This window comes from Corvus cornix, chromosome 1 (genome assembly GCF_000738735.6).
Source record: "Corvus cornix cornix isolate S_Up_H32 chromosome 1, ASM73873v5, whole genome shotgun sequence".
NCBI classification, from domain to species: Eukaryota; Metazoa; Chordata; class Aves; order Passeriformes; family Corvidae; genus Corvus; species Corvus cornix.
This window is the reverse complement of record NC_046332.1, coordinates 25,855,032-25,871,316: the sequence shown is the minus strand read 5'-3', so window position 1 is coordinate 25,871,316 and position 16,285 is coordinate 25,855,032. Positions and strand designations below refer to the sequence as shown.

General features: G+C 48.9%; 2 protein-coding genes across 2 annotated transcripts in view; one reads left to right on the top strand and one right to left on the bottom strand.

The window, feature by feature from the left end:
- The first annotated feature begins 829 nt into the window (after positions 1-829).
- Positions 830-15,795, top strand: ATP1B1 (ATPase Na+/K+ transporting subunit beta 1). Its single transcript, XM_039559330.1, has 6 exons — positions 830-1,144; positions 3,696-3,824; positions 10,734-10,889; positions 11,615-11,799; positions 13,676-13,756; positions 14,379-15,795. Exons 1-6 carry the CDS (start codon positions 1,045-1,047, stop codon positions 14,643-14,645), a joined length of 918 nt encoding a protein of 305 aa, XP_039415264.1. The 5' UTR covers positions 830-1,044; the 3' UTR covers positions 14,646-15,795.
- NME7 (NME/NM23 family member 7) overlaps positions 15,447-16,285 on the bottom strand; it is a 90,369-nt gene continuing 89,530 nt past the window's right edge. The window contains exon 12 of the mRNA XM_039559322.1: positions 15,447-15,871. Coding sequence (XP_039415256.1) covers positions 15,839-15,871 — 33 coding nt within the window. The 3' untranslated portion in view covers positions 15,447-15,838. The remainder of the gene's footprint in view (positions 15,872-16,285) is intronic.

Below are 16,285 nucleotides of genomic sequence, written 5' to 3'. Positions count from 1 at the left end.
CCCCCGAGCCCCACCCGGCCGGGCCAAGGGTGCGCTGCCGGCGGCTGGGTGTCTCCCGGCCCCGGGGCGGCAGTGGCGTTTGTGCAGCGCCCTGAAGGTCACCCTGCAAGGGCGGCGGCGGCTGTCGCGTGTGTGAGTCGTGTCCTCCCCGCCACAGGGGACGGGCAGGTCCCGCTGCCCCCGGGAAGCCCCTGCCCGCCCCTCCCGGCTGGTGCTCCCGGGGCGCGGGCGGCGGAGCGCGGGGCCGGGCGGGGAGCGCTGCTCGCACTCAGTATTCCGCAGCCGCGTTACACGTGAGCCCGCCGGAGCGTGGCGGGGCCGGCGGAGCGGGGTGCCAGGAGCAGGAGCAGGAGCAGGAGCAGGAGCAGGAGCAGGAGAGGCAGGGGGACGATGCTCAGCAGCGCCCGGCCGATCGCTCTGCTGCGGGGAGCGGGGACCCGCAGGAAGCAGGCGGGGCGGGAATACCGGGAACAAGCGGGCACGTGCGCGGGCCGGCGCGCGCACAGGTGTGCGGGCGCGCGCCCGCAGCTACGGCCGGGCAAGGGACGCGCGCCCCCGCGGGCACACGCAGCACCTGCCCGGCTCCGGCCCGGCCCCGCGGGTCAGAGCTCCGGAGAGCGGCGGGCGGCCCGCACCGACCCTCCCCGCCGGTGCCTGTGCCGCAGCCCCCCGCCTCCTCCCGCCTTGACGCTCCCGCCGCCGGCGCGCCCCCACCGCGCCCCGCCCGCCCCGGGCCCCGCCCGCGGAGCGCTCCGCGGGCCCGCATTGGCGGCGGCGCGGGCAGGGCGGAGCCCGCGGTGTATATGAAGGGGCGCCGCGCGGGGAGCGCGGCTGCTCCGTGCCCCGTGCGCTCCGCCGCGCTCCCCCCGCCGCTCCCGCGTCCCCCCGGCCGCCTCCCCCGCTCTGCCCCGCCGGGCCGGCGCCGCCGGGGCGGGCGCACCCACCCGCACCTTCCGGGGCCGCTCCGCCCGGCCGGGCCCTGCCCGCTCCGCCCGCCGAGGGCTATAGATCTCTGCACGCCGCTCGCCCACCCCGCCGCTCGCCATGGCCCGCGGGAAGGCCAAGGACGGTGACGGCAACTGGAAGAAATTCATCTGGAACTCGGAGAAGAAGGAGCTGCTGGGCCGCACCGGGGGCAGCTGGTGTGAGTGCGGGGCCGGGGGGCGGCGATGCGGCGGGCGCTGCAGCACGGCCCCGGCGCTCCGCCTCCGCCGGCTGCGGCGGGGCTGCGGCCGGGGCGGGGGGGCTGGGGATGGGGCGTCCCCGCGGGGCGAGGGAGGCAGGGACGGGGTCCCGGTGCCCTCTCCCTTTGGTGTCCGCTGGGGCCCCCGGGGGCCGGCGAGCGCTGCCCCCCGAATGGGGCTCCAGGTGGGTCCGGGGGTGAGGCGGGGTCGGGCCGACCTTGTCGAGGGCGCCTTGTCCTTGGGTCTCCTTCCTTTCCCGGTGGCTGGCCCGGCCCGGGAGCATCGCCGTCGGGGGACCCTGACCTCCCAGCCCTCATCTGCCTTAGACCTCACAGAGGCCTTTTTCTTTTTTTCTATTTTCTCTGGATAAATGAAACTAAGCGAGTTTTACTCCTCTGAGAAAGAGCGATTGACTTTTAATATCTCCGCAAGAAGGAAATGGCTCTATGTGCATTCCTCATAAGTGCTCATGATGTATTCATTGGGTGCTGTATAAATAGCAAATAGACAGTCTTCCAGTTCCTGCCAACCACAGCTGGTGTTGCCACCCTTGCGATGTTGAATTCAGCTCCTATTGTAATGGATCGGCCGGAGGTGCCACATCCAGAGCCGGCCGCTCTGGCAGGCGGACTAGAGCAGGCTTCTGCTGTATCTTTACGTGAGCAGAATGGGGTTGTGGGGGTGCGCATGGAGAGGTATTTTCTGCTCCTGAGGCACCAGGCAACTGCGCAGTGCTTCAAACGCGGAGGCTGAACCAGGTCCTTCTCCCAGAGTGCCCGTACCTATCTGCTTAGGACTGATTTCCATTTGCTGAGTCGATCTGCAGGCTGGTGATCAGATTCTTCTGTTATAAGCCTACCTGTTGCAAGAAGCTTTTTCGTTCAACCCTGTGGTGCTTGATTTCTAGACCCACTGCATATTTTCTGAGACCTTGGAGTGGTTTTGACCTTTAAGGTGTCTTTGGCGTTTAGAGCATCCTGGCTGGGAACCTGATTAAATAAGCTACCTCCCAGCGTTTGCCTTTTGATGTTACAAAACTCAAAGGCATTACGCTGCAGACAACAGCATTAGTGTTTGGTTTGTTACAACAGCACCTCCTATGACCGTGCTCTGGAAAAAATTTCCACACGTCCCTGACGTCACGGCCATTTGCTTTACGCTGCCTGGATACCAAAGAGTGCTTTAACTCCTGGAGCACCACGTTACTGCACCCAGCTCTGCCCTCCAGCCCTGGCTGCCTCCGGTGCACATGAGGAAGGACAAGAGGATGGAGTGCCTTTCTGACAGTGTCCCTGAGCCTCTGTTCCTCTGGGTGGCCCTCCTGCTTGCCTGTCTTTCATAGACTTAAAGTGACCAGAACTGCCAGCTTTCATGTGAGGCTTCTCCAATGGTGTAGCGCTTTTTTTATGATGGGGCTGAGGAGTGAGGAGGAATACTTCCACCCACTACTTACTCCCTTTCCCTGGTAGCTCATCACTTCAAGTCCTTCAAATAAACGACCTGTTTTGTTTGCGATTAGGCGAGGACAGTCTGAGATCAAGCAGACTCGCTCTCCAGTTCTCTTTGGCCTCTGCTTGTCCCTGCAGCCTGATGAGCAATACAGTTGCTTGGCATGGGCTGGCCTACCCTTGTAGGTGGCCTGGTGGTGTGTAGTACGGCATGTTACCCTGCAGTTAATCAGTTCAGATAATCCTTGTATACTGCTAACTGATACCCAGAGCTGGGCTGCATCTCCAGGCTCTTCTCTGTTCTTCCCACTCCCCCCACAAGATTATTCTAGGCATTCCCTTTAGACTGAAACTGCATTCAATCTTTCATTGTTATGTAATTCACTCTTTAATTGGAATGAGCAGTGCCAGAGTGCCTTTGTAGGTACACAAGGCTGGTAAATGTGCAGTATTTTGGCACCTTAAGAGTACTTTCCTACATTTGAGATGGAGTACTGGAGCTAGTTGGCCTGAATTCTTTTCCCATTGTCTTTTTTTTTTTTTTTTTTGGAGGTGATGGCCTGAATTACTAGAAGAGATCAGGCTGTACAATTGCTTGTAAACCTGAATGAAACACTTATTGTTACTGCTCCTGGAAATAGCTTTGAGCCCCAGAGCTGTGTGGAATGAGTATCCCTCAAGCACACCCATGCTTGCTGTGGGGCACTTGGATCGCTGACAGTGTCAAGTGTGAGGGCCTGTGGTAGTAGTGCTGGGTCAGCCAAGGGATCCTTGAAAGTCTGGGGGAATGTGATTTATTAGTCTTTATATTTTATAAGCCCAAACCCTGATTCTTGGATTTCTAGGTTTTCAGGGGCCCATGTTTCCCCACCACCAAACAACTGGAGTGCTTCACATTTACTGTCTGCATCAGGGCATAATCTCACTGTTAAATAGATGTCTTTGCAACATCTGACTTCTGTGTGCTGGGCTCTTCCTTGCAAGTGGCAAAGGGTAGAAGTACTGTCCTGAAATGTGACTGCTGTTAGGGCTTGGTTTGATTCCTCTTTGTTTTCTCTTGCAGTTAAGATCCTCCTCTTCTATGTCATCTTCTACGGTTGCCTGGCAGGTATATTCATCGGGACCATCCAAGTGATGTTGCTCACTGTCAGTGAATTTGAGCCTAAATACCAGGATCGAGTGGCACCTCCAGGTAACTAAATAGGAGGCCCGTGTTTGACTTTGTGCAAGCTGTTTTGGGAAGGCGGGGTTGGTTACTCACCTCAAGGAGGAGGATGAAATAAGTGTGTCGTTGCTGCAACACATATTTGTAGGGGGTGGGTATGTTCTCAGCCTTCTGTGTTAACAGTACTGGGGCTTGAAGACAATCCTGCTAGAATTAAACATTGCATCACATGAAAAATGTCTCCTTTCTGAGAGGAGCTTAAACCTGGTTCACTTTTCCCTTCCTCTAAGCTGAAGTGATGGGGTAAGGCTAAAAGGCTTCACTTTTGGGAACAGGCAGTATGAGGAGGATGGGTTCAGTTTTTATTTCTGCAGAGCCACTCTGTTCACATGGGTAAGCGAAGGGATGAAGATAAAATGTTGGCTCTATCTGTGGAAGTGGCGTGCACAAGGAGAAAGGGGACAGTGCAAGTTCTGGGAGCGCTCATGGAATTACATTATCCAACACCAAAGTACCCCATGCTCTAGAGCACTGTGGCACTTGCTAGTGGGAATTGCAACTGACTGGCGTGGGAGGTGAAGGGAGGGGGTGGCTCTGGTCATTGCTGATATGTGACCTGTCCTCACAGACAGAATAAATCTCTGCTCAAAGTGATGCCTGAGCAGTGTCTGTGGCCAGCCAGCCTTGGGTAGGGCAGAAGGAGCAGTGGCCCCTGCCGCAGGTTCGTGCTCCGCCTGCCCGGGCTGTGCTGCGCTATCTGATCCCCGCCGCAGCCAGCGGCGGCTGGAGCACGGGGGGGAGCTGCGCAACTGCTGCTTTCCCACATTACAAATGACCTTGAGGCTGCCTGGCACTGGGCACCCTAACGATCTGTCTCCAGTTGCTCTGTAAAACAGTTCAGAAGCTTTTAATAACAGCGGTATTTAAGTGACAATTGTGAGGCTGATGCCTTGTAGCTACACAAGTTGGCCCTGGTGCTGCACTGTGTCTTGCAGCCCCACTGTCTGCAGTGCTGTGCTGTGATTCCCTGCCCTAAACACAGGGAACGTTGCTGTCACCAAAAGGTGTTAGAGCTCAGCTAAGTCATCTTTTGCAGATAACTGCTTTTCTATCAGCATGCTATAAAGACAGAACAGAGGCTGGAAGTGCTGTGTTAGTGTGTTGCACTTCTTCATGTACCACCACCATGGCTGGGGTAAACGCTGTGTAAAGCACTAAAAGCTGCTCTTTTAGTCTCTGCAGTGGACCCTGACATTTGCAGGAAAGACTGTCACTGATACTGCCCAGAGCCATTGGCTGCATCTGAAAAGCCAACATGGCTAATGCTGGGGTAGTTGTTACTCAGTAATGTGGTTTTCCCCTTCATGAAATAATTAGCGAAGGAGCACACGGATCTGAGGTCTCACCCAGATAGCTGTGCTGTTCAGCCAGATGTCGCATAATTACCCATTCTAGGTAAACTGTTTGCTTTCTGTGAAATAGCCATTTACAATACCAATTTCAAAGCAAATCTGGTAAAACTTCTGTGAAAGATTTCACCCTGCACAAGATTTTTATTCCTATCTTAACTGCATACTGCACCAGTTTTTCTAGGGCTTCTTTTTGTTTCAACAAAGAAAAGGAATTGATTTTCAAGACACTCTTGTATACAGTGTGTGCTGCAGAAATCAAAATGGAGGAACAATGAAAAGGTTGTCAGGAGTCTTTTGTAATGAGCTTTCAGGACATGTACTGAAATCAAGAGGAACGAAATCCCAGTCCTTAAATGTGTGATGGTGGGGAGCCAGTAAACAAGGGTTTTGAACCAAGCTGCAATGGTACATGCATAAAACTTCAAAGAAATAATTAGTAAATAGCACAGAGTCCTTTGCAGAGCATCACTTGACAGCTCTTCCTACAGTTGTGCATAAGCTGGTGTGGGGCATGGCGGAGGCTGGCACTTAATATCCAGTACATTCCTTGTCCTGTAGCAGGGCAGCTGTGAAACTGCAGGTCCAAAATAGCCCTTTAAGGCAGGCTTTCAGAGACACTGACAGGTAGTGAGTGGCTGCACTGCTTTTGGGGGGTCAGCAGCCCCTGTATTCCCCGACTGTGCAGGATTCTCCCCAGTGCTGCAAGCACAGCTGCTGTTCTGTCAACGAACGCATGCATGGTGAGCATCAAACTTGAACTTTCTGTGATGTGAGACACCTGCAGATGATGAACTATATAAAATAGGATGTTGTGCAATTCTAATTCCTGGTTCTTGTGAGAAAATTTGTGAGCCAAATGAGTATATTAGCAGCTTGATAAACTCCTGGATTTTCTAGGGAGACAGAAAAGCTGGTTTTATTCTTGTTCTAGTGCTCTGCCCTTCTTGGGCAAGTCACTGTTGTGTCTGCCCAGAATGTTTTGAGAAAGGGAAAACTAGACTTGCCTTCAGGATTTGCAAGAGAAAATGCTGTAGGGGCTGCTATAATATAATTCTTGTTCTGAAATACAACAGCTTTCATAACAGCAACAGAACCTACAGGGTGTTGTATTGAGTTATTGACACGGGTATAACATTGAAAGCCATAAAGTGCTATTTTTGTAGCCAAGTGTCATTAATATGGTAATTGGTTTCTGCATTGAACACAATAGGAATGTTATACAGGGCTTCAGGGCAAGCTGAGTATTGTACCTTTCCATTATGCTATTTTTTTCTTTCTTTTGTCTTGTGGTGGGGGAAGGAACAGTGCAGTTCACCTGCCTGTCCAGTCCTGCCATTGCGACAGCCCCAGCTCCACGTGTGCTGCAGGCTCGGACTCTGCTTTGAACACAGAGGGCTCACCCTGCTAATAGTGAAGGATGAGCCTATTGCCTCTTAAAAAAATCCCTAAAAAATAATCCTTCATTCTCCCCTCCCCACCCCAACACAAATTGGGCTGTGCATCCTGCCATCTTGTGGTGTGCATCCTGTGGAACAGCATCCCGTCATGGGCTGGTGGAGGGGACAGAGCTCGCTGCTGCCCGAGGCCAAAGCTTTGTAAGTGGTGGCTGGAAGGAAGAATCCCTGCTCAAGCCAGGGGATTTCAGGTGTTCGTGCTTCAAGCACTGCTGGGCAGTGAGTGTGTCATGGAAAATGCTGCTTTGGTGTGTGTTCCTCACTTGGCTTATTTAGCTTGGACAGCAGCAGCAAGGTGGCAGGGAGGCTTCAAAGGGGTTGTGCTGCCTCCTGTGAAGCTGCACTTCTTTGCTTCTGTCTCTCATTTCAGCAGCACCTGTGCTTAGGAAAAATCTCAGTCTCAAGCTCCAGGATGTTACTGCCAAGCAGGTTTTGCTGCATTTGTGGAAGACTTGCACCTGCTTTTTGCACTTTGGGGATGAGGCTGACTGGAAGCTTGGAAGGACATTGTTTGATATGGTGGCTTTTAAAATCTATCCTCACTAAGTGAGCTGGGGGAGGGTGCAGTGATTACTCAATTTGTCATCTGTGTCATCCCAGGAGTGCTCAGACTCATTTGGAACCAAGATTACATTGTACTTGGAAATGAGCATGGTGTGATGGAGCAAGAGTGGTTACTACAGCCCTCTGCAATCGTTCCTAATAACAAGCCTGACTTCCCAATTTTAGTTTCTTCCTCTTTACCCTCAGGACACTTCTGAAGTCTTGTTATTGCAGCTTAGAATGATAAAATGTATGTGGAAAATTTATTTTTTAAATGATCTTGAATAAACAGGATTTTAATCTGCAGCGGCATTTTGAAAGTGGAACTATAGCTGAAAAATCGCCCCAAATGACTTTACATGGGGTTTTTGGTGTTTGATATCCTTGTATAGTCACAGCCAACAGAAGGTGGTGTCCATTACCAACTCAAGGCATTGCTCATCATTTATATGGACAATGCCAGCCAAGTGAAGATGAGAGTCTTATTTCCTAGCAAGGCACTCTTAAGTGCCAGTTGCAGCAATTTTCTAATTTGTCAGTATTTTAGCAATAAGTTACGTGATTCTTTCCTATGGCAAGAACAGCATCACCACGTGACACCCTAGTGCATTTCTGTCATCATAGCATGAGATGCAGAGCTGTGTCATACAGATCATAGTCTGAGGATAGGGAGAGAGTTGTTAGACTCCTGGCTATGAAAGCACTTGTGGGTTTGTTTCTTTCCCCCCCCCAGGACTTGCTTATGAATGGCTTCCTCATGTGCTTGGAGCCCCTAAAGTCTTCCTTCATGCCAGCCACACACTTTCTTGGCTGTCTAGCAATACATGGCAGATAGTACTGGAAGGGCTCAGCTTTTTAATGTTTTTTCTTGTCCCTGCTTGCTTAAGTTCCCTAGTGGGGGTGAGAGAATGTTCCAGAAAGCTTAGTGTTTTGCAGAGGTTACCTTCTGCCATCATACAACGTGCTTGGTTTTTCACACAAGATTGCTTAAGCTTTCAGTGATAGTGGTGCTCTGCTAACAGCACTGCAGCTTTTAGTTTGGCTATGGGATGTACAGAAAGAAATGATACATCAGTGCTTAGGGCTTTGCATCCAGTCAGTTGCAGGCATCTGAGAATGGAGGTTGTGGTAGAAGCCTGTAACACATTTTTAAAATTAGGATAAAGTCATTTTTCATGGCAGGTCTTTTATATTCATGAAGATTTTCTTTTCTGCTTTGTAAGTGGGAAGATTGATCTCCACTTTGCTCCGATCCTAAACAAAGCAAGCACTTGTGTGCCAAAGCCTGGTCTAGTCTGGTTCATCCAACCACTTGGAAATGCTCCCAGTTTGGCAGAAAACAGCACAGGCTACCTGGCAGGAACAGTGGTTCCCTTGTGCTGGCCACTGGAACAGCTGCTTGGTGGTGCTGGCTGGGCTTCATGGCAGTTCTGTGGGGATGTGCAAGACAGAGATGCTTTGGGATGGGAGTCTGTTCACCAGCTACTTGTCTGATGGGCAGAAGGTTGGCTTTGGACTGTAGCTATCAGTGGCCAGGCTCTCCTAAAGAGAGAACAGGGATCTTCTACTGCGTGGCTTTTACAAACCACAGGGTGTCTATTGCTGACCTTCACTTCACCTTTGCCAGGCCTGTGTGGGTGCCCTATGTGTTACCTTGGCCAAAACAAGAAACAGAGATGGGGAGGTCCTGAGCAAAACTAACAGCTTCACTTGCCTGACTGGAACTTAACAAGCCTGGCCATGTTTTCATGATTTTTTTCTTTTTTTTGTACTTATACACTTGAATGACATGCCTGTAACTTGAACTCTGGAAAAGGCAGACCCAGGAGAGGACCCAAGGCCTGGCCTGGCTCTGCTGCAATTCCAGACAGCCACTTCAGGTGACTGAGTCTGTTGCTTCCCAGCTGAGTGGTAACATGAGAAGGGCTTGGCAGGATGGATTGAAGGGATTGAAGTCCCTTACTAAAATTGAAACTGGCGTATTTATTCTATATATAACTGTTTGTGAAGCAAGAAAATGAGTAACTGCTCAAAAAGAGGTTGAAAGCCACTGACTTTGGAGGGTAGGATGTCATTCTGCTAGAGAAATAGTAAATTGCTTCTAAACTTGTAAACTCAACCTGATCCATTTGTACCAGAGGGATTTTTGAGCAGTTAAAGCTGCTTCATGGAATAAAACTTTAAACACCCGAGCTCCTTGCTGAACTTCTTGCAATCTTTGGTGACCAGGAGCTGTGTTTAGGGGAACAAAGCTAATCTTTATCCTAGGTTATAAATTCCAAGTTAGCGGGTAGTGGAAGGGGGGGTGGGGGGAGCGGTGAGTTGGCTTGAGGAGGGACTGAGCAGAAGCACTCAAGTGGCTTTGGAAAAATTGCTGGAGTCACAAGCTCTCGTGGGTTGGGGCCAGCGGGCTAAGCTGCCTGAGTTTTGCACCAGAGGAGCTTCTTGGCAACAGGCCTGTTCTGAAAGCTGTCAGAGCAAATGCTGGTCCCCTGCTCCTTTCCTTGATCCTGCTGAAATGAAAATGACAAACTGAACTGAAGTCAAGACCTCAATAATTACAGTGGCTGCCACAAAAGCAGCATGAACTTGGTTCCCATTACTTAAATTAAAGTGTTAGCCATGCATCAATACTTTCAATTAAAATGTGACCTAAACATTGCATAGGAGCAACTCTTTCCACGTTCCACAATGAAGAGCAAAGGAGTTGGTGCTTTTCATCATCTATGTAGGCATTTCTTGTTTATAGTCCCTTCGCTTCTCCTTGCATTATCATTATGGTCTAAATCTGAACCGGTTAGCACAGCCCAGAATCTGGACAGTCTTTTAAACAACTCTCCTGTGTGGTGGCATTTCCTACTCGCATCCTTGGTGATGAGCTGCTGATAAGAGAGCTCAGAAGATGAGGTTTGCAGTCAGAAATACCCACTTAGGCAGTGAAAAGAGCGGAGGCAGCGCTCAGGCAGCTGAATTTACTGAGGGAGAAAATGTCTCCTGTCCCACATCCCACAAGGGAGACACACTAAGGCCATGTGGATTCCAGCTGGCAGAGTGTGACCAGACTTGGGGAACCTCTCTTGTCTTTTACTGCAGGAGTTCACGAGTGGACAGCTGTGCTGTATCCTAAACACAGTGTTTGCAGACACTGAAGACAGCCTGTTAGGGAGACTCATGTTCTGCGTGGTTGGTCTCACAGCTTCCCTTCTGTCCTTGAGGAAGAAGCAGAAGTGCACAGTGGACCTGTGGTTAGCTGTTTTTCTTGAAGGAAACCTTGACCTGTAGCCTCACTTCTCCATTTTGTGATTTTTGTCTTTTTGCCTGATGCAAACACTGTGATAAATATTTAAGACTGTTGTTGGAAAGAGGAGAACCTCTCCTCCAGTGAGCTTAAGCTGTTTTGTCAAAGTTCTTAAGTCTGAAAAATAGAGATGATTATTATTATTAGGAGTTACGTTCTTGGTATTGCCTGGAGGCTGTGCAGCTCTGAGGCGCACTTAATGTTTTCTTCCTGATTTTGCTTTTCTTAGGACTGACTCAAGTCCCCCAGGTTCAAAAGACAGAAATTTCCTTTACTGCTTCTGAACCCAGAAGTTACGAACCCTATGTGAGGAACCTTGATAATTTCTTAAGGGACTACAGCGCTGAGCAGCAAACTGAAAACATCGTGTTTCAGGACTGTGGAGGTAAGTCTCGATTGCTTCCTACAGCTGAGGGCTCTGAATGATGCCTCTGTCAGGTCTACCAGAAGCTGAGGGTGAGCAGTTGTGGTCTTGGTCTTCAGCAGTTCCAGCAGCATGCTGGTAAACTGGCAGGCTCTGGTTTCAGTCATATGGCTGCTCATTAATTTCTTTTGGGCAGATCACACTGGGCCATACTTAGCTTATTGTAGAGGTTAAATGGTTGGGAACTCCTACATTTCACTTGGAGAACATTGCAGCTGACTCTGAAGCTCGTGGCACTGACCCTTATCCTCTCTGAAAAGACCCATGGGGGTTTTACTGATGACTTTGCTAAAGCCAGTGTTGGTCCTCTTCATGCCATGCAGTCAAACATCTGGGAGGTGTTAACCTTTAACAGGTTATTTGCAGTCATGTCAATGAGACTCTCACCTCAGAATACGTCTGTATTAAACCTGAGGGGTATGTGCTTGTAAAAGTTGCCCAGAAAAAAATTAGTCTCTGAGCCAGATGATTCTGGAAGAAATCTGTTATAAAACAAAATCCCATAAAACTTGCTGGTCTGGGAGCAGCCCTGTGGAGGGTTGGCTGGGCCTAGGTCTGTGGAGTGCCTTAACTGCCCTGGTGAGGGGGGAAATCCCAACTGCCCAGGCAAGTGTAAGTGTTGCTGTTCCTGCCACACATCAGATCCCATTGCACATGGCTGTCTTTTCCTTCCCCCACCATGACAGACACACCTACTGAATACAAAGAGAGAGGACCATATAATGATGCCCAGGGCCAGAAGAAGGTCTGCAAATTCAAACGTGAATGGCTGGAAAACTGTTCTGGATTAAATGATCCCACCTATGGGTACAAGGATGGCAAACCATGCATCCTTGTCAAGCTCAACAGAATTATTGGCTTCAAACCTCAGGCAAGTATCTCTTCCCTTTCTAGCAGAAGCTACTGATCAGGAGGAGGGGTTGGCTGCAGATTTGCTGTGCCTGCTTTTTGGTCTCTGGAAAGAGATCAGTATTAAACCCTTTCTGCAGAGGATAAATTGTGAGACAATTTGAGTAATTTGCTTTAAAAATGCCTTTAATTGAAAAGCAGTGAAAGCTGTGCACTGCAAGTTGGCAACAAGTAGCAGTGACTCTCACAGTGCAACCTCCTGGTTATTTATCTGGTAACTTCTGAGCCTGCTAATGGAGTTGCTATAAAGGGGCATTTTCTTCAAATGATAAATTCAATTTTAAATTCCTGGATGCTTCCATGGGACCATCCCAGACCAACTCTGTCTTTAGTACCATCAGCACATTTTGTTATGCCCTGATCCACTCCATTCTTTTCCTCAGGCAGTGTAGACTTGTCTGCTTTGCTAAAACTGCCTAATTAAATGAAGTGCTAATATTAAATACCACAGTGAAACACAGGCTCTCTAAAGAGTAAACTACATTTGAAAGTCAGGCACAGCTGCCTGAAAGAAGAAGAAAGGTAAGGAGGTCTTTAGTTAATTTACTGTAGTTTCCCAAAGGCTGTAGGATATCTCTGCCAGCTGGTTGCTCTGTGCTTCACCTGAAGGCAAGTTTGCAGTAATGCAGAAGGGTGTTAATCTGGACATTCATGGCTTTTCCTTCTGGTTTTTTCCCCGGCACATTTAAATGCTAAAAATTTCTTTTGAGAATTCAGTGGCAAAACACATGCTGTTGAATAAGGTGGTGTGCAAAACTTGCCACTCCATCTTCTGGATGGAAAACAAATGGTGCAAATGGTGTTCTACACCACCTTCACCTCCATCTGTCAGGGCACTCGAAGATGGGCAATGGTGCTGTCTAATGAGTCCTGAGGAATGTTTTTCTTCAAAGGGAGCCTGTCCTGTGCTAAAAGATATGAGTTGAATTTTGGTTTATTGGAACATTTTAGCAGAATGTACTGTGGTGGCTGTGGGATGACATGAGATGTGCATATTTGATGACTGGGAAAGAGAAGGGTTTTGTGTCACTCTTTTTTCTTTGCCATGGAGCTCTGGAGAGCTCCAGGCTGCATTAGACAACATTGTCTAGCCATGGGATGACTTTCTATGTTTCATTTAGAAACTAGTTATCCATGGCAGTTACTTATTTTCATCATTCCACACTCCAGCAGAGACCCCATAGTTCTTGCACTCAGAAAAGTGTTTGTAAAGCAGATCTGAAACTGCAATGTTGTCAAGCAATACTGCTGCACTTTAAAAGATCAAAGACCAACTAGGTTAATAGTTGGACTATCAGAGTTGGTGCTCACACCTTTCCCTGACACACCCAGAGCTTTTGTCCTTCCTTGTCAGTGGTGCTGAAGTTCAGCAATATCAGGGTGAGACTGCCACACTTTGCTCTTTCCTGTGCATTTCCAGTCCTGACTGCACACACCTGGCAGGCAGGTGGCAAATCCTGCACCACAGTGCATCTCTTCCTGCCACTGCCTGAGCTTGCATAAACAAGCCCCACTAGCTATAGACACTCTGCCATGAAATGCTTTCCCCAGGGACACCATGGGGTTAAACCCAGCCTGGCCTGCTTGTATCCACAGCAGGTGAAGCTGTAAGAACAGCCAGTGGGTCTGCTTGGGCTAAGTTCCCCCGTTTCCAGTTGTGTTTTGCTACTTGTCTGTCCCAAGAACCACTGAGAGCTGTTGCCTCTGGAACTGTGCTTAGAAGGGATTCCAGTTAATGGTGTTTGTTTGGTACTGTTGATCTTTGTTGCTGCAGAGGTCCTCCAGTCTGCAGAGCAGTGTCCAGTGTGTAACATCCCCTTGTTTTGGATTTCTTCTAGGCTCCAGTAAATGAAAGCCTCCCTCCCGAGGTTATGGCAAAATACAACCCAAATCTCATCCCTGTCCACTGTGTTGCCAAGGTAAGTTGAAACACAAGAGAGTGGAGTTGGGAAGTTGCAGGGGCTGACTAAGCCTTTGTCCAAGTGTAGTTACCCCCCTGTCTGCCTTTCCATAGACAAATGGGGTGGTTCTTACTTGGACATCTCCCCCTCAGGAACAGAAGTTTCTCAAAGCCTCACTAACGGAGGAGTTAGTGCTGCCCTCACAATGTGGAGTAAAAGCAGCACAAGACAGTTAAAGGTATCTTCAAAAGTAACCATTTTGTTTCCAAGTGCTGTGCTGGAGCTGAAAAAAGGCCTCCAGGAAGATACTTGGCACGTGTAATGCGGCTGAGAAACAGCAAAGTTTTTGTAGCCAAAGCCAGTGCATTTGTACCACAGGAGGCTCTGGTGGTTTCTAAATGTGTAAAGTGGCTGAGGCTTTAAATTTAGCAAAGCCTTTTTCCGGGCTGTTGTGTGTGTGCTGATCAGGCAGTGCTGACACTGAACCACTGGACACTCATGTGCTGTCATGGTGGGGACCAGCGCTGACGAAAGGAGAGGTCATGGTCTTGCTGCAAATCAGCTGCTGATACAGCCAAGGGCTGCCAAAGGCAGAGTTGGCGTGGTTGTCACTGGTTGTGCTTCCCTTTCCCCTGTGCAGCGAGAGGAAGATGCAGACAAAGTTGGCACGGTGGAGTACTATGGGATGGGCGGCTACCCCGGCTTCGGGCTGCAGTACTACCCCTACTACGGGAAGCTGCTGCAGCCGCGGTACCTGCAGCCGCTGGTGGCCGTGCAGTTCACCAACCTGACCTACGACATGGAGGTGCGCGTGGAGTGCAGGGCCTACGGGCAGAACATCGTCTACAGCGACAAGGACCGCTTCCAGGGACGCTTTGATATTAAATTTGACATAAAAAGCAGCTGATCGTAAGCACAACTCTCTTCCTCCCCCCTCCTCCTCCTCCTCCTCCTAGCCATTTAAAAAGGTTAAAAAAAAAAAAAAAGAACAAAAAAGAAAACCTACTAGTCTTGAACAAACTGTCATACGTATGGGACCTACACGTAATCTATATGCTTTACACTAGCTTTCTGCATTTACTAGGTTAGAATGTAAACAAAGTGTAGCAATAGCGACAAATATTTATTCTACTGTAAATGACAAAAGAAAACAAAATTGAGCCTTGGGACATGCCCATTTTTACTGTAAATTATGATTCCATAACTGACTTGTAGTAAGCAGTGTTTCTGGCCCCTAAGTATTGCTGCCTTGTGTATTTTATTTAGTGTACAGTACTATAGGTGCATACTCTGGTCATTTTTCAAGCCATGTATTGTATCTGTTTTCTACTTCTTGTGAGCAAAGACTTTTGCTGTCCAAGGTGTAAATACTCAATGGGACTAGAACTGGCATGAAACTTCTCATTATTTTGTTCCTTTTCAAAGAAAGGCCCACCTGTGAGACGATATTTAACAGCACTCCATAAGGCTTCTGGCTTTTCTGTGGTGTTAGGGTATTTTATTTGGAGGGGTGGCAGGGAAACTAACTTAAGTGAAGTTAAAGAGAATAGGTGATTGTGTACTGTGCTTTGTAGCGAATGCTGTCTCTCTCTCCACCTCTTCCCTTATCCTCCAGTATGTTGTGTGAGAGACTGGGTCAGACTATCACTCTCCTCAGTGATAGGCATAACTCTTTGCTTTGTATATTTTCTTTTCTTTTTCTTTTTTGTTTTTTTTTTCCTGCTGAAGGCATCGCACACTGTGGTGCTAATGTCTTTATTGAATGTTTTAGCCATTTTCATGGTGGAAGAATTTTATATTTATGCAGTTGTACAATTTTATTTTTTTCTGCAAGAAAGTGTAATGTATGAAATAAACCAAAGTCACATGTTTGAAAATAAATCTTTATTTTAAACTTTATAAAAGCAATGCAGTACCCCATAGAATGGTGTTAAATGTTGTCTAAAGTGCAAAACTCTATGTTCTAACATGTAATAATAGCCAGGAGTACAGTGCTCTTGTTGATCTTGTATTTCAGTCAGGTTGAAACATTGGACAAATAAATGAATGAACACACAGTTCTGTGTGCGTGTCTGTTGCAGTGGGTGAGGATGGAGCTTGTTAGTTGTCCAGAATCTTGAAGAAGTACTGCACCTATTTCAAACAGAAAATGCATCTTTATCATTCCCAGACAGCCTCAGCACAAGGGGATAGTTGAACATGTGAAACACTGAGCTGTTACGCAGCAGCGCTGGTGTCTGTCAGTTACTTGTTTCCCCCTCTCCCTACCCAGGATGAAGAGGCTGCTGTGGCACAATGTGCCCGTGCCTATGCCCCTCAGGATCCCAAAAAGTCTCTTCCCCATTACTGCACACATACTCCACCTCTGGAGGCACAGGCTCTGTGTTCCGGACATAACACAACAGATAGAACTGTTGAACCACGGCGCAGGTTAAAGCTTCCAGCAGCCAGAAGGGAGGCTGCACACTGAAGCCATGGGAGTTTCAGGGCAGCTGCTTGCTCTTTGTTGCTGGTGGGCTGGTGGCCAGGGCTGAGGACAGGCTGTGC

Bases quoted from the DNA above. Each gene is read 5' to 3' on its own strand.
- ATP1B1 (XM_039559330.1), top strand. From the start codon at position 1,045: ATGGCCCGCGGGAAGGCCAAGGACGGTGACGGCAACTGGAAGAAATTC. The intron at 1,145-3,695 runs GTGAGTGCGGGG...TTTCTCTTGCAG, and splicing joins CCGCACCGGGGGCAGCTGGT to TTAAGATCCTCCTCTTCTAT. The intron at 3,825-10,733 runs GTAACTAAATAG...TGCTTTTCTTAG, and splicing joins GGATCGAGTGGCACCTCCAG to GACTGACTCAAGTCCCCCAG.